This window comes from Vicia villosa, linkage group LG6 (assembly GCF_029867415.1).
Source record: "Vicia villosa cultivar HV-30 ecotype Madison, WI linkage group LG6, Vvil1.0, whole genome shotgun sequence".
Lineage (NCBI taxonomy): Eukaryota > Viridiplantae > Streptophyta > Magnoliopsida > Fabales > Fabaceae > Vicia > Vicia villosa.
This window is the reverse complement of record NC_081185.1, coordinates 506211-528782: the sequence shown is the minus strand read 5'-3', so window position 1 is coordinate 528782 and position 22572 is coordinate 506211. Positions and strand designations below refer to the sequence as shown.

Here is a 22572-nt window from a genome sequence, read left to right as displayed (position 1 = left end):
TGCATATGATAGTCCACGTTTTTGAAGAAGGGAAAAAATTCCAAAAATTGCATATGATAGTCCACGATTTTGGAGAAGAGAATGAAATTTCGGAAATTGCTTATGATATAGTCCATGTTTTTGGAGAAGAGAAAGAAATTTCTTAAATTGCATATGATAGTCCACGTTTTTTGAGAAGGGACAAAAATTGCAATAACTGCATCTGATAGTCCATGTTTTTGGAGAAGAGAGTGAAATTTCAGAACTTTCATATGATAGTCCATGTTTTTGGAGAAGGAAAGAAATTCTATGAATTGCACATGGTAGTCCATCTTTTTGGAGAAGAGAAAGAAATTTCAAAAATTGCATAGGATATACCACCAATATGGAGAAGAGAAAGAAATTTCAGAAATTGCATATGATAGACCACGTTTTTTGAAAAGGTAAAGAAGTTCCAGAAATTGCATATGATAGTCCACATTTTTTAAGAAGAGGAAGAAATTTTAGAAATTACATATGACAGTCCACGTTTTTGAAGAAGGGAAAGAAATTCCAGAAATTACATATGGTAGTCCACGTTTTTGGAGAAGAGAATGAAATTTCAGAAATTTCATATGTTAGTCCATGTTTTTGGAGAAGGAAAGAAATTCTATAAATTGCACACGTAGTCCATGTTTTTGGAGAAGAGAAAGAAATTTAAAAAAATGCATATGATATACCACGTTTATGGAGAAGAGAAAGAAATTTCTGAAATTGCATATGATAGTCCACGTTTTTTGAGAAGGAAAACAAGTTCCAAAAAATGCGTATGATATTCCACATTTTTGGAGAAGAGGAAGAAATTTCCGAAATTACATATGATAGTCCACATTTTTGGAGAAGGGAAAAAAATTAGAAATTGCATATGATAGTGCACAATTTAGGAGAAGGAAATAAATTCTATAAATTGCATATGATAGTCCACGTTTTGGGTTAAGTTAAAGTATTTCCATAAATTGAATATGGTAGTCCACGTTTTTGAAGAAGGGACAGAAATTCCAGAAATTGCAAATGATATTCCACGCTTTTAGAGAAGAGAAAGAAATTTCAGAAATTTCATATGATAACCCACGTTTTTGGAAAAGGAAAAGAAATTTTGGAAATTACATATGATAGTCCAACTTTTGGAGAAGAGAAATAAATTTCTGAAATTGCATATGATATACCAAGTTTTTCGAGAAGAGAAATAAATTTCAAAAATTGCATATGATAATCCACATTTTTGGAGAAGGAAAAGAAATTTCAAAAATTGCATATCATAGTACACATTTTTGGAAAATTGAAAGAAATTCCAAAAAATGCATATGATAGTCCACGTTTTTTGAGAAAAGAAAGAAATTCCAGAAATTGCTTATGATAGTCCACGTTTTAGGAGAAGAGAAAGAAATTTCAAAAAACTGCGTATGATAGTCCACGTTTAAGAAGAAGGGAAAAAAATCCAAAAATAGCATATGATAGTCCATGTTTTTGGAGAAGAGGATGAAATTTCAGAAATTGCTTATGATAGTCCATGTTTTTGAAGAAGAGAAAGAAATTTATTAAATTGCATATGATAGTCCACGTTTTTTGAGAAGGGACAGAAATTGCAATAAGTGCATATGATAGTCCATGTTTTTGGAGAAGAGAATGAAATTTCAGAACTTTCATATGATAGTCTATGTTTTTGGAGAAGGAAAGAAATTCTATGAATTGCACATGGTAGTCCATGTTTTTGGAGAAGAGAAAGAAATTTCAAAAATTGCATATGATATACCACCAATATGGAGAAGAGAAAGAAATTTCAGAAATTGCATATGATAGACCACGTTTTTTGAAAAGGTAAAGAAGTTCCAGAAATTGCATATGATAGTCCATGTTTTCTAAGAAGAGGAAGAAATTTTAAAAATTACATATGACAGTCCACGTTTTTGAAGAAGGGAAAGAAATTCCAGAAATTACATATGGTAGTCCACGTTTTTGGAGAAGAGAATGAAATTTCAGAAATTTCATATGTTAGTCCACGTTTTTGGAGAAGGAAAGAAATTCTATAAATTGCACATGTAGTCCATGTTTTTGGAGAAGAGAAAGAAATTTAAAAAATTGCATATGATATACAACGTTTATGTAGAAGAGAAAGAAATTTCAGAAATTGCATATGATAGTCCACATTTTTTGAGAAGGAAAAGATGTTCCAGAAAATGCATATGATAGTCCACGTTTTTGGAGAAGAGGAAGAAATTTCAGAAATTACGTATGATAGTCCATGTTTTTGGAGAAGGGAAAAAATCGAGAAATTGCATATGATAGTGCACAATTTAGGAGAAGGAGAGAAATTCTATCAATTGCATATGATAGTCCACGTTTTCGGTTAAGTTAAAGTATTTCCATAAATTGTGTAACACCATTCTAAACCCCGCGAAAATTAATAAAATAATTCAGAGTAAACATGAAAATAAGGGTGCCACAATTCAAATTAAAACAAATTATCATAAATCAATTGTCATGCCTCACCTAGGAACGAATCATCCATTTAACAAAATCATGTTTCTACACAGCGGAACATTAAACAAAGGATAAGCATAACATCATCTATGCAACATCTCACAGAATTAATCTGATAACAATAGAATAGAGTATCATCATAAACTCTAAGCTAGCGTTTACCCAGTGTTACAATATCATAGCATGACACCTGACGCTACACTAATACACTAACTTATGAGCTAAATCCTCACCAAGTCGAAAGCCGCTATCCTCAATCTGAAAATATCAATAATAAGGGTGAGTCTCATCGCAGTTAACAAATGTTATTACATCTTAAATAACAACACATCATAGTTATATCATTCACCCATTTTCATCACATTCAGATTATCAGGAACATCCATCATTTACACAAACGTCAACAGAACACATCTTTCAAACCGACAATCATACTCAACATTAATTGAACAAAACACGCAACCAACACATCATCAATATTTATAACACTTGAATATGTAACACCCTTCTAAACCCCGCGGAAATTTTAATAAATAATCAGAGTAAAAATATAATTACAAGGGTGCCACAATTATTTAAAAACAAATAAACTAATTATGGTCAAAGTCATGCTTCATTAGGAAATGATTTACCAAAACATAATCATATTTATCACAGCGGAATGGGAAACAACGTCAATACAACCAAATGGAAATATAAACCAACACCAAATAAAATAGATTAATCTCTTAAAACTCTAAAACTATCGTTCCCCAGTGTTACAAGATCAGAGCATGACCGACACGACCCAAAACAACGGATAAACTCTACGAGTCATCCTCACCGAGCACTAATGCCGCTACTTCTCAAATTTGAAAAATGTCAACAAGTAAGGGTGAGTCTCATTCTCAATTAATCAATGTTATGCATTTATAAGCAACAAAACATCATAATATATCATTCACCCAATTTGTCATATATTCAGATATTCAATGATCATTCATCAATCACAACGAATACAACAATTACAACAAATACGACCCCAAACAATAACACTGAAATTCAATTCAATCATGTTATGACAAAGATGCATATGACCAACTGACACTATGCATGTGGTACCAATAAATCGTGGAATCAATCCATCTAACCGATCTACGCCTCATCGAGATACGACCCACCGACACAATTTCCGCATAATGGGAAATATGTCCACCAACGATCCAAACATCACCGGGATCCATCATCAAATGCATATGAATGAATGTACACATATACCATACTTAAAAACATCACCGATCCGATGCACCGCATCGTCTCATCATAACTCACCATTTTCATCACCGAATAAGTATGTACATGCTGCACAATCATTCAATTATTCACATATATTTACATCAAATATATCATTCAATCATCACCATCATATTATCACAACAATCATGATAATAGTCACAACAAATCTATCACCGCATCAACACATTGTCACATTCAAAAACATATGCACACAATGTTACATTTAATCATACATGTCCACATATAACATATAATCATCACATTAATAATAATAACGGTTCATTCCATCATCCCACGAAAACATTGTCATGTTTACACAATTCCACATACACACAATGTATATCACCGAAGCAATTAAATAATATTTTAAAAATAATTCGGGTCACTGCCCATCTCACCAATTCATCATATAAAATATTTAATTTGCTTCACAACGTCCCAAACGGCACCAAGAAATGATACACGAATCAAAAGATACGTTATTTTAAAGCTTTAGAAAAATTCAACACAGCAAAGTTCGCTCAGCGAAGCTCGACAGAAACGAATCCTTCAGACCTCCGCTCAGCGGACCTCTAGCGACGTCCAACAGAAGCGAACTACGTTGGGACCTCCGCTCAGCGGACCTGCGATTTCACCAATTCTCAGGTCTGTGACAGACCTGCGATTTCACACCCTTTCCACCCAAAACAATTCCAGACATCACATACAGACATACAAACATCGAATTTCTCATCACACATCATTATACATCAAAACAACACATCAATAACCAACAATCTATGCAAATTCATCAATTATCCCAAATCATAACATACTTAACAATATCAAATCCCAATATACCCAATCGAATCGAATCATACGTTAATCCATCCTATTATCCATAAGCACATAATAGAAATTAACCGGAAGAGTCTCCCCTTACCTTAGCCAAGAATCTGGACTTTTCTCCTTCTCTTCCATCAAACCCGTAAGCCTCTTTTCATCATTTTCAGCAAGAATCTCCAATCTTTAAACCCGCTTATCTCCCTCACCGAGAACTTCCCTGACACGAATTAATATATCAAATCGAAGGAAATTTCGTGTAGAATCCGAATCTTCAAGAATTACCTGATTTGGAGTTACGAGCAGAAAGTTATGACATGATTTATGAAGGCTGCCAAAGGATTGCGAAAATAGCTTTTGCCCATGAGTTCTTCTTCTCTCCCTCTTAGGTTTTCTTCTTCTATTTCTCAATTTCCTCTTATTTTCTTGTTTTATTAAAACATGGCATAATTTAGTAATGGGCTCAACACTTAACACCCCCTCATTACTAAATACCTCACTTGGCCCAAAGACCCATACTCCATAATTCTTCCAATTAGTTCAACGAAAATACCAAATAATTCTAAATAATAATTTAATTTCCGATTAAATTAAAATTAGAAAATATGGGGTGTTACAACTCTCCCCCACTAAAAGAGTTTTCGTCCTCGAAAACATACTTCAAGTGAAAAGTCTCGGATAGGAGTCCTTTATCTGACTCTCCAGTTCCCAGGTAACATTTCCATCAGTCGATCCTCAAAAATCCCTCTAACATAACCAACAGGAAGTACATCTCACGCATTCAATCTCAGCCCTTACATCGCATTTGACCACCCAAAGGTGCACCACTCGTTATACCCCCAAAAGGTTAACAGCAATAGTACATTGAGGTACAACTCATACAATACGCTCAATAACTGAATAATATAATTACACAACCCGTGGTATGATCACACCTGATCAACACTGCAGTAATGCATACCATCTACCGAACTTACCATCCTTAGACACACTTTCCCATCAGAGCGATAAAATAATACTTACACTTTTCACCAACCGCTTCCTTCAAGGAACTCAATAACAATATTCCTCTATTATGGAATTTCAACTATCTGACTCCTCTCAAGTCACACCAGCAATTATCTAACACGTTACATTCCTCTTTTGCTGCACTATCCTTATTACTCATTACAATCATCATTCCCAATTAGTTTTCTTAGTTTTTCCCAATTCCAACTCTCTTTACTCATTTGTTTAAAATCCTCCTTTATCATACATGGTACTAATTTACCACTTAGCAATACTTATACTCATTCAACAATAAATTCCTGAGTTACTACATCTATTAAGACATTTTAATCATCAGAACGAGTACACACGAGTAGTTATAATCACGCTCATCAACCTCCATATACCATTGATAACAAAATAGCTCAACTGAGTCCCACTCTTCTCCAAGAATTAAATCAACTTCATCCTTCATAAAGTATATTTCCTCATTATATATGAAAATCTACAATAACACCTTTCAACAGCACAAAGTTATTATAGCATCATATAGTATCAACTCATCGTCTTAACACCGCCGAATGCATACTCGTCAACCACGTACAACCATTATAACATGTTCATCATCTCGGAAATTATTCAAAAGAGTTCTAATTCTTCGACACGACATCGTTACATCCTCTAGATTATATATTCAGCATATAGATCAATACATATTCTCTATGTAGGCTCCTGACATATTAATTCCTCACTGGCCACGAGTAGTACTCATGACACTACTCCACATCACACTTTCGCTGCGCGACTCTGATTACCCGTCTTAAGTCATTTGTCCATCATGTTTCACTCTTTCATATTCACTTCTTCATAAGTTCACACAACATAGTGAGTGCTTATTCTCACGGTTTAATATCCATCACATCTTATACCATTAAGGCAACAAACAAGCTCATCCCATCTATATGATTCCGTCTACTATCAACAAGAGATTAAGGGTGATCAAGTCCTCAATTTGTCAATAGATAGCCGACAACCATATGTAAGCATAAACCGTCGTTACTACATAATAGTGTCCTTTCCGAGTCAGCACTCAAACTCATTAACATCGTCATAGTTCAATAATTCACTTTTAGAAATTACGTATGATAGTCCACGTTTTTGGAGAAGGGAAAAAATCGAGAAATTGCATATGATAGTGCACAGTTTAGGAGAAGGAAAGAAATTCTATAAATTGCATATGATGGTCCACGTTTTTGGTTAAGTTAAAGAAATTCCATAAATTGCATATGGTAGTCCACGTTTTTGAAGAAGGGACAGAAATTCCAGAAATTGCAAATGATATTCCACGTTTTTAGAGAAGAGAAAGAAATTTCAGAAATTGCATATGATAGTCCACGTTTTTTGAGAAGGAAAAGAAGTTCCAGAAAATGCATATGATAGTCCACGTTTTTGGAGAAGAGGAAGAAATTTCAGAAATTGCTTATGATATACCAAGTTTTTGGAGAAGAGAAAGAAATTTCAGAAATTGCATATGATAATCCACATTTTTGGAGAAGGAAAAAAATTTCAGAAATTACATATGATAGTACACATTTTTGGAAAAGGGAAAGAAATTCCAAAAAATGCATATAATAGTACACATTTTTTGAAAAGGGAAAGAAATTCCAAAAAATGCATATGATAGTCCACCGTTTTTGAGAAAAGAAAGAAATTCCAGAAACTGTATCCCAAAAAGAAGTTATGAGACTAACCTTGCTTTCCTTATTATCTTTCTCAAATTAAATGGGCTTAACCCACTAATTCACCCAATGTTATATTTCTAACACTTAAGCCCAATAACATATTGTCTCATAATTCTCCTAATTACTCAAATAGCTCAATTAGCATAAAAACACATAATAAAATAATTATCATACCAAATAATAATTAAATAAAATAAACAATAAATAAAAACACCAAATAAGTTAATTAATAAAATAGCTAATAAAATCGGGATGTTACAAACATCACCATCGGTTTAAAGTCAAGGTGGAGAATTGTTATAATATATCTTAAAACTTCAAGTGAGAAAAGAGAAAGAAAAGAGATATAATTTGATAACGACAATTTTAAGTTGTTTGTGGATCTGTTTGTTAATGAATCATATCTTGAGCCCTTTAATTTATTTTTAATTATAAATATGAGTTTCCTCTCATTTGTTAGAGACAAGTTATAGATTCTATTGAAAAAACAAAGGGTAAAGTTCTTAGATTCATTTTTTTAACTGATAAGACCTTTCAACACACACATTTAAGAAAAGGTTGAAGCATCATTAATTCATGGATGACAAGATTTACAATACTAGATTGAATGACAGAAATTTAAAGACTAAATCAACTACTACTACATGCATATAACTACAACTAAATGAAATGAAAGCTAGAAACATAGAAATCGTGGCTATACTATAGTGCTCACGAAATAATAACATATATTTAACTAAATGGGACAATTTCTCTATCCATCACAAAAAGATGGATAGTGTACCTTGAGCCAATTATATAACACCATTTAACTTTCTATTTTTAATTATTTATTAAATAATACATTTGTGTTGTTTTCAAGATATTTTACACTAAAGATAACCTTACCTAACTTTTTAAGTTGGGTAAATAAACTAAATGCATTTTTGATATTAAGGTAAAAGATAAAAAAATCACGATGTTTCATCGTGATTTTAATATATCTTCCTTAACACAACATGCATTTTACATTTAGACAATGCAAGCTATAGGATCCTCACTTTTATTCTTTTCCACATTATCATCATCCTTGTTCGTCTTCTCCGATTCAATTTTCTCCACTTTGCTCTCTACAACAATACTTTTGAGTGGCTCAATTGGTGCTTTCTTTTCCTTTTTAATCACTTTTTCACCGCGATTCCTATAAATGGCATACACCAACATCTGAACTAATCCCAATCCAAATCCCACCACATTTGGAAGCTACAAAACAACCATACAAGAATCAAAATTCTGAATCTATATATAAACATTCATAGTATGAATATAATTGCGCAATGCAACAACCAAAATTTAAAACACTTACAGCAATGCATATGTCCTTGAGGAATAGACCATAACCAAACCACATTGTGGCACTCAATGTGAGAGTAAAAGATAAATTGAAAGGCATAAACTCAACACTCTTTGTCCTAACAACTTGTGCCTGCATAAGAAATTCAAAAAAATCATTAGTTTCATTAATCAATTCATAAACTAACTTATTTATATATTAATTATTTTTAACTTTGTACATACCACAATGCTTAGTGGTGCTGCAAAGACACTAACAGATAGAAAAACACAAATCCATCCAAGAACTTGAACACGAACTGAACCATGCACCACATAGTTTGTCACTAACAGAATCAAAGCAAAGGATCCAACGTTCATCACCGAAACCAGCTTGAAAGTTAAGTTCTACAATCAACATTAAATAAACAAAAAACATTAGTATAAATATATATATATATATTATATCAAAAAAGTTATTAATGTTAAATTATAAAAGTAATATATATATACCCTTGCATCTCTTGGTGCATAAATGATATACAATATGATGTAGATGGTTTCTACAACACAACCTAATGAGTTGATAGTAATGAGAAGAAAAGCATCTTTTTTGAGTAATGCATAGTATAACCAAAGCATGGAGCTGAACAAAGCCACCAGATAAGGCAATGACTGAAAACCCTCTGTTGATTTCTTCTTGTATATGCGGTAAAATGTTGATCTGCAAAAATATATTAAATATGTTATTTTAGTGAAAAATATATGAGAAAAAAGGATATACAGTGTAAAATAATTTTACACAGTCAACCAATCACGACTATGTTAAGTGCCAAGTCACGCTGTTAGTTTCAAAAAAGTTATGTGACATGATTGATTGATGAATCTCAATTGAATAACCGTTTAAAATTAATTTATAGTCAGTGCACTACTTTTAACCTCAAAATATATATAAAATGTTTTTGATATTTTTATAAGAAATGAAAAATACTTACATTGGAGCCAAGAATACCAAGAAGGAAATGATGTTACCCAACATGCCAAAGGTTAAAGCTAATGTGTTGTGACTGATTGTCATTTTTGAGGAATAAGAGGATTAAGAGAAGAGAGAAATTAATATGTTGATGCTGATGGTGGTGAGGAGTGTCCTTCATAATATCTCACTATATATACTTCAAAAAGTATCTTCATATTAAAATATGATTAAGTACATCAGGGTGGAATCACATAAGCATTATTCCACTATGATTAATATGAATATTTTTCACCACTGAATGCAATGCAATGCAATCATGCAAATTAAACTTGCTAACTCTTTAACTGTTGTCAAGTTGTTAGAGGTTCTTTTAACGTTACTGAGGCATAGCATAACTAGGCTAATTAGATACCGACATTAAAAGGCTAAGAGATGAAATCTATGTTTTTGCTTCTCATACACTACATATAAATTTACATTTGAATAATACTTAAGTCGGTTGGGCATAAGTAAAAGTGGCTTAGTCACCTTTTTCTACAAGTCATTCAGATATTTGAGGTTCTATTTGCATAAAATCAATTTAGATTTTATTGAACATGACGCATTTTGGCAGAGGTCGGAAAATTCTAGGTTTGCTTCCTTTTTCTCTAGTGGAACGACCCGACTCCTTCCCGGTAAAACTCACATACAAATTAAGATAATTCAATCAGTTAGTAGTAATTTTAAGATGTTTGTCCAGCTTTATGTCAGATTCTTTTTTAGACGAGATACGCCAACTTTTCTTTCTTGATTTTCGCTTTGTTCCGTTCGTGTGACATCGATCTTGGTTTCTTCTGATCATGGTGGGCGCCGGCTTTTCACTCGAGAATTCAACATTTTAATATGATGTAGATATTTTTGGAAACTATCATGCATAACTTTAAGAAATTAGAAAAAAGAGGAGATGTCTCCTGCCCACGCAGGGAAAGAAACGACATTCATCGTTTAAAGTAAGTTCTAAAGAGTTCTTTAAAATAATTACAAACAGATGGGAACGTAGTTCGCCTTATCTAACAAAAACAATTACTTAAAACAATAATTGGCCTATCTCCAAACTTCGTCTAGCTGGTGATCTTGGCTTCTTTAATACACACTACAGCAAATAACGTTTTTTATGACAAAGCACTCACCACGTACAATAAAAAATCACAGGTACATATGACCGGAGCGCCTTGTTTTATTTAAAAAATAATAATAAATATGTTACCTCATATTTAAATAAAATTGACATAAATATATGTTCAGGTTTTGAGGTTCAATTCACAGCTCCTGCTATTTAATATTTTATATGGAACCAAGAAGGCGCCTTTATTTTTTTTAGATTTTACGACAGATATGTTACCTCGGTCATCTATAAAACCAAGATAAAAACTCTCTTATTTTTAATTCTTTTTGCAACCAAAAAGACGCCTTTATTTTTTTATAGATTTTACGTAGGCTATGTTACCTCGGTGTTTTAGATTAACCGAGATAAATAACCTTTATATTTTTTATTCCCTAAGTGTCTACCGAATTCAATTTTCGAGCCCTAACGAAAGAACACTACTTCTCCAGCCAACGAAAGATCAATTATTCTCCTAGGAGGCATAGTAAACTAAAAAACTCTCTCACCACTAATCTAAAAACTCTTCTCTGCGGTATGTTATTATTGTTCTTATTGTTATTATTGTTGTTGTTGTTCTCCATTACTGTTGTTCTTGTTGTTGTTGTTGTTGTTCTCCATTACTGTTGTTGTTATTGTTGTTGTTTTTGTTCACCATTATTGTTGTTCTTGTTGTTGTTGTTATTCTCCATTATTGTTGTTCTTGTTGTTGCTGTTATTCTCCATTATTGTTGTTGTTGTTGTTGTGCTTCATTATAGTTGTTTTTGTTGTTCTCGTTGTTGTTGTTGTTGTTCTCCATTAATGTTGTTCTTGTTGTTGAGAAGCTTTATTTTATGAATCGTAGTTAGACCTCTTCGCTATGTTCATTTCTTATTCAAATTTTGTGACAATAACTTTGGGTTGTCTTAGGTTTTAGTTTTGGTGTTTAGGATGGTTATGCAAACACTTATTTTTATAAGATGAAATCTTGGTTAGCGTACAAACTGCCTTGAAGACTATGCATCAAGAATGCGGGAAAAACAACAAGGAGGAGTATGAGAAAGACAACAAGATAATTTACAGTAAGTTATAATTTCTATGTTTTAGATTTTGTGTATGAAGCATTAGTGTGTCATTCACATTTCCTTTATTTTTGTTTTGTTGCAACTGTATTTTGATTTTATTCAGATTTAGTAGCATATAACCATATGATGAAAGCTGATAGATTAGTGTGTATGAGAAAGGAGCTCTTAAATTCTTTGAAACCATAGAATGAAAGCCTTAAATTAGTTTTAACCTTAGGCTGACACATAAGAAACCATAGAATAAAACTTTCATTAAATTAACTTACAAAAAGGTCATTTTTTATTAATCATATCTAAATCATCTAACTGAGAGAAAGTTTGACCAAGTATAATTTGCTTCATTATAATCATCAGAATCAATGATGAGTGGACTTTTCACCCTCCTTCTTCTTGATCTCCTCTTCTTGAGAGCTCTATTGGATCTCAAAGGTTCGATAGTAGGATCTCTTTCAACGACTTTGACATCTACATCCACAACAACTTATGTTCTCCCAACATTGGATAAAGTACTCAGTTTGTGTTTTGGTTCTTCCACTTCTCTGATTTCTTTGGATGAAGTTTCAGTAGAAGTACTCATTTTGATTCTTCCTCTTCTCTGATTTCTTTGGATGAAGTTCTTTTAGTGTTTTGCTTCAAAGAGGTTTTCCGTTTTTATATTGATTCTTCTGATTCTTTCTCTTATGTGATTTTTGAAAGTCTAAAAGCCAAAAGATTTCACGCATGTCAAGTTTCCTTCTAATTATTGTTTCTTTAATTCTCCACGTTTTCTTTTCTTAGAAGTTGGAAAGATCTTCTTGTTGACTAGCTACTGTAGCGGAAGAAAAAAAATTGGAGATTAAGCTATTGATTAAATTAAATCACACAAGCAAGAGTCGCCACCGAACTATTATTTCCAAAAGAGAAAAGGGGAATATATCGATAAAACCCATAAAGAGAACTCTGGATAAGGGGGTTGGTTATACAAGGGGAAGGTATTAGCACTCCTCTCATCTGTGGTACTCCACTGGAACCTTTTGAAAATCTGTGTTAAGTTTTGAATGAGAAAACACGGTAAATAAGACCTTTCAACACACATTTAAGCAAAGGGTGAAGCATCATTAATTCATGGATGACAAGATTTACAAAACTAGATTGAATGACTGAAATTTAAAGCTAGAAAGATCGAAATCGTGGCTAAACTATAGTGCTCACGAAACAATAACATATTTAACTAAATGCGTGTTTGATATTAAGGTAAATCGATAAAGAAATCACGATGTTTCATCATGATTTTGATATATCTACCTTAATATTAAACATGCATTTTACATTTAGACAATGCAAGCTATAGGATCCTCATTTTTATTCTTTTCCTCATTATCAACATCCTTGTTCTTCTTCTCTGATTCAAATTTTTCCACTTTGGTTTCTACAACAATACTTTTGAGTGGCTCTATTGGTGCTTTCTTTTCCTTTTTAATCGCTTTTTCACCGCGATTCCTATAAATCGCATACACCAACATCTGAACTAATCCCAATCCAAAACCCAACACATTTGGAAGCTACAAAACAACCATACAAGAATCAAAATTCTGAATCTATATATAAAAAAATTCATAGTATGAATATAATTGCGGAATGCAACAACCTAAATTTAAAACACTTACAGCAATGCATATGTCCTTGAGGAATAGACCATAACCAAACCACATTGTAGCACTCAATGTGAGTGTAAATGACAAATTGAAAGGCATAAACTCAACACTCTTTGTCCTAACAACTTGTGCCTGCATAAAAATTTCAAGAAAATTAATTATTAGTTTCATTAATCAAAATCAAAAGTTAGCTTATTTATATATTAATTATTTTTAACTATGTACATACCACAATGCTTAGTGGTGCTGCAAAGACACTAACAGAAAGAGAAACACAAATCCATCCAAGAACTTGAACACGAACTGGACCATGCACTGCATAGTTTGTCACTAACAGAATCAAAGCAAAGGATCCCACGTTCATCGCCGAAACCAGCTTGAAAGTTAAGTTCTACAATCAATATAAATTAAACAAAAAAAAACATTAGTATAAATATATATTATATCAAAAAAGTTAGTTATTAATGTTAAATTATAAAGTAATATTATACCCTTGCTTCTCTTGGTGCATAAATGATATACAATATGATGTAGATGGTTTCTACAACACAACCAAATGAGTTGATAGTAATGAGAAGAAAAGCATCTTTTTTGAGTAATGCATAGTATAACCAAAGCATTGAGCTGAACAAAGCCACTAGATAAGGCAATGACTGAAAACCCTCTGTTGATTTCTTCTTGTATATGCGATAAAATGTTGATCTGCAAAAATATATTATTTTAGTGAAAAATATATAAAAAAATGTTTTTGATAATTTTTATAAAAAAATGAAAAATACTTACATTGGAGCCAAGAATACCAAGAAGGAAATGATGTTACCCAACATGCCAAAGGTTAAAGCTAAAGTGTTGTGACTGAGTGCCATTTTTGACTTCAACAACAACAATTACACAAGAATTAGAGGAATAAGAGAGGAGAGAAATTAATATTCTTCCAAACTCTTAACCACTAAAACACATGCAAATATGTTGATGCTGATGGTGAGGACTGTCCTTCATAATCTCACTATATATATACAAATTCTATAAGACTCATTAATTAAATATTACTTAAAAAAGGAATTCATATTATTAAAAACGTACGTACCTTAGGGTGGAATCTGCATTATTCTACTTTAATAAATATTTGAATATTTTTAACCACTGAATGCAATGCAATCATGCAATCAAATTAAACTTGCTAGCTTTTCTTTTTTATTGTTGGCAAGTTGCAAGATTCTTTTATTAACGTTACTGAGGCAGTGCATAACTAGGGAGTATGGGTTAATTAGGTTATAAACTAGGGACTTTAAACATACCTTTTGAAGTTTATAATGTTTAAATTGATAAATTTTATTTACATATGGTTTTGTAAAACCTCAATGTTAAAGGATGATTTATGTCTTGAAGTTGATCACTCAAGGGCTATCGGTGCGGTGGATGGCTCAAATATCGAAATTGAAAGCGTTTGGTTAACAATATATCACACAAGCCTTAATAACACAACATTTAGAAGTTTTTATGAAGGGAGAAGTAGTTTTAAAAGTTTTATATGATTTAATGGTTGTAATGAAGGGAGTCCATGAATCCTGATTTTCTTTTCTTCCCTATTCTCCTTCTTTCATATAATTAAAGGTTTTTCTTGTGTTTGTTCAAGAAACATAATATTTTTCATAGTTTTAATTTGTTATGTCAAACATAATGAAAACATATTCAGAAATAAGTTTTCTAGAATCCATACAACCTACATAATCAGAGTCGACAAATCCTTCGATTTCTATTTTGCTATCATCACCACAGGCTCCACCATAAATCAGGACTATTCTCAGAGACCCGTTTATATACTTTAAAATCCACTTCAATGTTTGTCAGTGCGCCTTTCCAGGTTTATACATTCTTACAACGCTCACTATATATATTATGTCTAGCAAACTACAAACCATATCATACGAAGAACCTATTATGTTCGCATATGGTTTGTTATTCATATAAGTTCTTTCGACCTCAGTACTAGGACACTGAGTTATTCTCAGCTAGAATTGAGAATTTTTCACAGTTACAACATGCTTTGAATTTCACATACCAAACTTGTTTATAATGTTCCGCAAGTATGTCTCTTGAGATAAGCATAATCTCGACTGCTTTCTACCTCTCCGAATGTCAATCTAAAGGATTCTAGTGGCAGTACCAAGATCCTTCATCTCAAACTCATGTTCGAGTTTAGCCTTTACGCTAAATACTTCTACGACACTGTTGCTAGCTATGAGAATATCATCCACATAAAGCAACAAAATTACAATAAAGGGACACTTGTCAAATCTATGTGTGCCATGAACTTGTCAAATCTCATACTCCATTATCGAGGAGATTGTTTCTGGCCATACAAAAACCTAATCAACTTGCACACATAATCCCCCTTGTCCTTTTCTTCATACCCTTTAGGTTGCTTCATGAGGATCGTTTCATCTCGATCATCACACACGAAAACAATCTTCACATCCATCTATTCCAGTTCTAGGTCGATCTTTGCCACCATGATAACAAACATTCGAATGGATATGTAATTCACAATAGGAGAAAACACATCATTGAAGTCAACTCCTTCTTTTTGAGTGAACACCCTAGCTACCAATCTTGGCTTGTATCTCTTCGACATCACTCCTTCGATTCCTTTCTTCACCTTGAAGATCCTGTTACAACTAAATAATCTAGCCCTCGTGGATCTCTTAATCATCTCCCAAGTGTTGTTATCATTAAGAAATTTTATCTTATCATCCATGGATCTAAGTCATTCAGTCTTGTTCCGACTCCTCACAAATTCCTTGTAATCTCTAGGTTCTTCATCAAGTACCTCACTTACAAAGATTAAAGAAAACTCTATGAGATTTGAATAACCAAGTCTTTGAGATGGCATGATGACTCTTCTCAACCAGTCTCTTTCTAGCAGGTAGTCATCAATAGTTTCTTCAATTTCTTCTGCATTTTATGCTTCTTCTACGACTTCATTTGGGTTATACATTTCATCATCAACATGCTTCACCTCAACAGGAAATTCCTCCTGTTCCAACTCCTCAAGAAGCAATCAAGGGACACTTATCAGTCATGACTTCCTCAACCCAAAAAACCTTCTTTAATCCCGCATTAACCAACATACATATCACTCTTTCTAGATTGGTTCGATTAAACTTTTTCATCCAAACCATTTTTTTTGGAGTACATGCAGTAATTATGTGCCTTACAATACTAGACGTAACATAATAGTTGTCGAAAGCCTCATTGAAAAATTCAAGACCATTGTCGGTCCTTAAGCTCTTGACCTTCTTGCCAGTTTGGTTTTTTACCAGAGTCTTCCAACTTTTGAAATTTCAATAGTTTCATCCTTAGATTTCTGAATGAATACCCAGAACTTTCGTGAGTGATCACTAACTATCTATAGAAAATATCCTTCACCAGAGTGAGAGAGATTCCTTATAGGCCCCCAAAGATCAGCATGGATATAGTCAATGGATCTGTTTGAGACAAATGTTATGTTCTGGGTAAATGAAGACGTTGTGGCGGCTGACATGTGGTCAAAGTTAGAGAATAATTTCATGACAAAAACTCTAACTCATTGGATATGCTTGAAATCCAAATTGTACACATGCAAGATGGAGGAAGGTGCATCAATTTGGGATTATATAAACAAATTTGATAGTACTATATCATACTTCAAGGATATATAAGTAAATACTGATGAAGAAGATCACAAACTCATGTTATTGATTTCATTACCGGAGTCATATGAAAATCTAATGCAGACATTTATGATTGTAGGTGATAATTTAACTATGGATGATACTAGAACATGTCTTTTAGCGAATGATCTTCGCAAGGTTTCTACAAGTGGGATGTTGATCAGTGGAAGAGAACACGCTAAAAGATTTTTTTCTACTAAAGGGAGAACTAATTAAAGAGGAAAAGACATTGGATGGGAGTCTAGATCAAAATATAGAGCTCATACGAAAAGAAATGCTTTAAATGTGGTGAGCTTGGACTCTTTAAATAAATTTTTCCAAATAAGAAGGTATTATTTAAGAGGTTGACCAACAATGACAATAATTACAAGGGAAAACAACAAAATTTGTCAAAGGTGAGTTATGTCTTAAATGACGAGGATGATTGTTTCTAACATTCCTTATGGATTGACTATTTGGATTGATTTAATTTTCCAAAGTAACAACATGAAGAAATATTCAAAATGTTCAATATTGATCTATCTTGCTCAATCTATATGGAAGTGCATAAGGGACACATGATGGACTTGATGTCTCAACATGTTTCTACGACATCTGGGCCTTACGCAATGGGTCATTGCCGCTGCATTTTGGAAGAATTTCTGGTCAAAGATTAGATCAGATTTTATTGCTATTGATTTAGTAATATGATTAGGTAATTTATTTGACACTTGGAAGAATACTTATTCAGAATTAAATGGATATTTAAATTTGAATTTAAATTAAAACAAATCATATGTTTTTGGAGAGGTTTATGGAATAAATAATATCTAATAGATTCTGCATTATATCCATGAAGAAAAGCCCAAAATAATTATGTTATATAAGGCGCTCAAACCTAAACTAGAATTCAAGAACCTGACGAACTTTCGAACTAAGAAGCTACCCTTTGACCATACTAGAGTTCGATCCAATATCTCACAACAAAAATAGATACAATTTGCACTTATCAGGATGCGTCATCCCCAATCTTTCAAACCAGCAGAATCCATTCAGCAAAGTGAAACTGGGAACATCCATTAGAGGCTGGCCATCTCCCAAGCCTGAGTCACAAGATCTCGAAATTGTCTGCTGACTCTGAGAAGTTTTTTGCTATCTTATACCAATCTTCACCTTTAACATTTTCTTTTTGGATTAGTGAAAGTAGAGTCATCCTCTCCTTCACTAATCATTTCTCCTCCTCGACCTTAAGTTTGATAGGCAATGGTTGGGGAAATATTCTTTCTTTCATTGGATTTTTGGCCATTTGGTTGTCTCTTTCTAGTCTCTGGTTGCTACTAGAATCCGACGTTTCTCTGAATGCTTTATTATGGTGCTGATACCTTTCCCATTACATTCGAGTCATGGGGTTCCCCCCTTGTAATTTGGATTGTAAGCATGTTTCTTTGTGGCTTGAGGATTGTTCACCGCCAACATCTCCCCATTCTTTTGGTTGGTGTTTCTTCTGTTTTTATGGGTGTATCCACTCTCCGAATGGCGCCTTCGACGAAAGTGTGTAGGTCTTAATTTGACCTCCTTTGTGATTTGTGGCCACATTTTGTGTCCTATAAGAGACACCTCTTTTTTTGAAAGCATCATTTGGCCTCGATTGAGGCCACCCCCCCCCCCCCCCCCGCCTTAGGAGGTTGGGGCCTAATTTTCTCAAGGCCTCCAATAGCTTTTTTGTCAAACACAGCGCTGCACCTGGGACACAACATAAATTTCAAGCCCTTGAGTTTGCACCTATTGAGGAAATCTATAAGTTCCTCCTCAACACAAGGGTAGACCTCTTTCACTTCTTAGCATATTCCGACTTAGAAATTTACAGTGTTCCATCGGGGCTCTCAGTAGCCTCGACCATTAAACATTCGAGCAGCTCAGCAAATTTTACTTCTTTGATCTGTAGGGGGTCAAAGTCCACCTGCATTAGAGCTTTACCCTTGTCAGCAAAATTTAGCTTTCCTTCATGTAGCTCTCCTTGCATCAAATTCTTAAAAAGGACACAATGGGGAGTTTTATCACCAAGAAAATTATGAAACTTGCAAAATCCTCTTTTCTTTCATTGCTCTAAAGGTAGCGTTTTCAATCCCTTGGGACTGTGATTTGGCCATCAAAAACTAAGAGGTCTAAAATATTGTTGCATTTAGCTACGTCGAAAGTGTATGTTTTAGCGACGAATTTGTCATTTATTGGTTCGATTGGGTTTTTCCCTTAGGATGGTTTCAATAATTTACACACGTAGGGTGGTCCTGGATTAAGTTCCTCCACATTCACATGATTCTCTTCGACTTCCTCATACCTTATGTCATACTCTTGGTTTCTATCAACTACTTCTATATAGGAAACTTTTTCTTTTCTATGACGTCGCATTCGTTACCACCAATCCTGGTAATGACGTTGCATTCATTATTAGGTTAAGGATAAATTCATTGAAAGTAAGAATAAAAAGAAGCAACAACTCGACTGGGTCGAATTAATGATCTGAAGACGTAAATAAATTTAGAAAGGATAAAACACTTAATTTTTATGAATAGAAATGGATGGACAACTACATACATTTCCTTAAGAAAAAACTCGTTTCTCGCTAGTGTGTGGGTATTTTGAGTGTGTATTAAAGCTTACAAGGATTTTTTCCACCCTAAATCCTAATACTAGAATCCCTCTTTATAATACTTGTAAGAAAATTGTCTTCAACGTTCCATTGTACTTCATCTAAAACATCATTCTTGCATGTCGCGCTTGTATTCAATCGATCTCCACATGTCCTTGGCGCTTTCAGAAAAGGTCAAAAATAGTTATTAGGTCTGATTTGAAACTTTCTCTAGTCGAACGTCCTTAAATCTGTCGATTTAAGCATCTTTGTACTTTTGGAAATTTTCGCTGTCCCAGACCAAAGCCTTCGATATTGTTGAGCATTGGTACTTCGACTCAAACCTTGATTCTAGTCGGAAAAATATATAAACTCACACTCATGCAGGAGTTTCGACAATTTTTTCTTGTCGATCTAGCATAAAGATTGTTATTGGTTAACAGGCTCCAACAACCTTATTATATGTGTTGAGTCATTCACTTTTTACTCAAATATAGCCATTGATTTCATTATTTAAACAAATACACTACCCATTTATCTAGTCCTCCCGATTTTCATGGTTCAAGTTAGGTTGAGTTGACCGGATTACTCATACACCATCCCATATACACTCCTATAGAATAAAGAAAGAAGAAAGAAACTAGAGTTGTCTCTCATTTGGCATGTGCTTTCGACAATATAAGATTGATGCATCTCTAGGTTAAAGGAACACATTAAATTATAGTCACAAAAATGATTCTTGGTGGTCAAAGCTAGTCACTCATAGAGTCCTTTCTAATGGAGCTTATTAATGATATGTAGGGACCTTTCTAATTGTATTTGTGGAAGTAGTCTTCCTCCTCCCTCATTTTGGTGTAAAGCATGATTCCCTCACACTCAAAAGAAATAAGAAAAACTCTCACACACTCCAACCACATACACTTACACAAAACACACACAAAATACTCTCCCACACACACACCAAACATACACACTTCACTTTGTGTTTTAATTGAATCTTTATGTAAAATAAGATATCTTTGATCTCTAGCTAGTGATATAAAAATGATAGAGTATCCTTTGTATACTTTTTTTGTGAGAGAAAATTAGAGCTTTCCATTTGTGAGGAGTAGCATGGAGGATACATTAAACAAAAGTGTTAACCCAAAAATGTTACTATAAATCTACCTTTTCCACCGTCTAATGAGAGATCAAAGTTAGTTAATTATGATGATGCATGATTCATGCATGACCACTATTTAGACACAAAAGCTGATTAACTCAGATTCACTAATCATGCTTAATTAGACTAATGAGTAATGAAGGAATAATTTTATAAACAAATATGCATTGAAACTTGTGTCTATTTGTCACAGCCTTAGGTTTAGTGGTAGACAGAGGTCAGTTAAACAAGGCTCTTCCACCATTAATTAAGCTTCAAAGTAGAATCAAATCTCAAGATTACAGTCAAGAAACCATGAATCTTGATACAACTATAACTTTTTTAGCTGTAAAATGAGTCGTGATATATTCTTCATTTGAAGAATAAAATCAGAGGTTACTATTTAATACACTTGTATTAAAGGTTATAAGGAATCTTAATTAGTAACATGTAGGTTAGCTTAGGTTAATTAATATATTTACTTATTGCAATAGCAGAGCACTACCTTCCATTACAACCATGAAGGAGTGACCAGGTTCAATCGTACATGCATAGGAGCTATGTTATGAGTTATATTTATATATAAATTGTACAAATTGTAAGCTAAAGCAAAATGGTGACCATATGTAAAAAGCAGCACACTGGTTTTCAACTTGGAGGGTATATACCGCTTATGAACTTCTTGTCCTGACAATTATATTGGTCTCAAGTGAACACTTTTCTTTTTATTATATAAATAAAATTGAAAGAGGCATGAAGATATTCTAACTCATGTTGATTACAAACACCTAAATTGTTGAGAAAACGATGTCGGAATAATAAAGTATAATCGATTTTTTTATCGGCAAGAAACACATAAGTGTAGAAAAGAGGAAAACAAGAAAAACACAATGAATTGGTTATAAACTATTATTCTTTATTTTCTCTTTGAAACAAGATTACAACTGTTACAAAATAACAAATAACCTCTCTCACCCTGATTATGATTTTTACTCTGTAAACTAACAGACTAAACTAATAGATTTTTTCACACATACCCATTACACAAGCTAACTTAGAGAACAAGCTAACATAAACAATTGAGCATAACAAACAGGCTCAATTTGACATGTTAACAATTCTAGCATTTTGACTACTGCATACTTGAGCATACTTCGACTACAATATTGTAGGGTTTCTACTACAGCATGTGAACAAACTTTGACGACATGCTAAGATTCTGTCAAATTTTCTAACCAAGAAGCTGCATTTCGACAATACTAGAGTTCGAGCCAATATTTCACAAATCTCCATCTTAGAACAAACTCTATAACATCAACGAACAAACTAGTTTTCTTCATGCAACTTTATAGACTATATACAGTGGAAAAACTTGTAACTTGGCAATGTCTTGGTGATCATATTAGCAGCACTTTTAGGGCTAAAAATGAACCGATTCGAGTCGAACTCGCCTCGGCTCAGTTCGACTCGTTAAGAATTGGTCTAGTTCGAGTTCATCACGAACTTATTTTCCTGCTTAAACTCGGCTCGTTTAAAAATGGTTGATTCGAGTTCGAGTTCTAGTTCATCACAAACTTATTTCAGATCAAACTCGACTCATTAGAAGTTCACGAACAACTCGGTTCAACTCGTTAGGTTTATCTCGTGAGGTTCAACCC

The 22572-nt window shown here is 33.3% G+C and overlaps 2 protein-coding genes across 2 annotated transcripts; both read right to left on the bottom strand.

Annotated features, from left to right (window-relative positions):
• Nucleotides 1-8336: 8336 nt before the first annotated feature.
• LOC131611092 (bidirectional sugar transporter N3-like) lies at nt 8337-9714 on the bottom strand. The gene is made up of 5 exons (XM_058883212.1): nt 9632-9714; nt 9150-9360; nt 8883-9044; nt 8671-8790; nt 8337-8567 (listed from the first exon to the last, which is right to left on the bottom strand). Exons 1-5 carry the CDS (start codon nt 9712-9714, stop codon nt 8337-8339), a joined length of 807 nt encoding a protein of 268 aa, XP_058739195.1.
• A 3200-nt stretch (nt 9715-12914) lies between these two features.
• LOC131611091 (bidirectional sugar transporter N3) lies at nt 12915-14418 on the bottom strand. The gene is made up of 5 exons (XM_058883211.1): nt 14236-14418; nt 13944-14154; nt 13682-13843; nt 13465-13584; nt 12915-13359 (listed from the first exon to the last, which is right to left on the bottom strand). The coding sequence occupies exons 1-5, from the start codon at nt 14316-14318 to the stop codon at nt 13129-13131; spliced, it is 807 nt and encodes a 268-aa protein (XP_058739194.1). The 5' UTR covers nt 14319-14418; the 3' UTR covers nt 12915-13128.
• Nucleotides 14419-22572: the final 8154 nt, after the last annotated feature.

Excerpts from the sequence above, each read along its gene's own strand:
- LOC131611092 (XM_058883212.1), bottom strand. The coding sequence starts at position 9,714 with ATGACAATCAGTCACAACACATTAGCTTTAACCTTTGGCATGTTGGGT. Across the intron at positions 8,791-8,882 it reads CAGCACCACTAAGCATTGTG|GCACAAGTTGTTAGGACAAA; the intron begins GTATGTACAAAG and ends TTTCTTATGCAG. Across the intron at positions 8,568-8,670 it reads TCAAGGACATATGCATTGCT|CTTCCAAATGTGGTGGGATT; the intron begins GTAAGTGTTTTA and ends GTTGTTTTGTAG.
- LOC131611091 (XM_058883211.1), bottom strand. The coding sequence starts at position 14,318 with ATGGCACTCAGTCACAACACTTTAGCTTTAACCTTTGGCATGTTGGGT. Across the intron at positions 14,155-14,235 it reads TTGGTATTCTTGGCTCCAAT|ATCAACATTTTATCGCATAT; the intron begins GTAAGTATTTTT and ends ATATTTTTGCAG. Across the intron at positions 13,360-13,464 it reads TCAAGGACATATGCATTGCT|CTTCCAAATGTGTTGGGTTT; the intron begins GTAAGTGTTTTA and ends GTTGTTTTGTAG.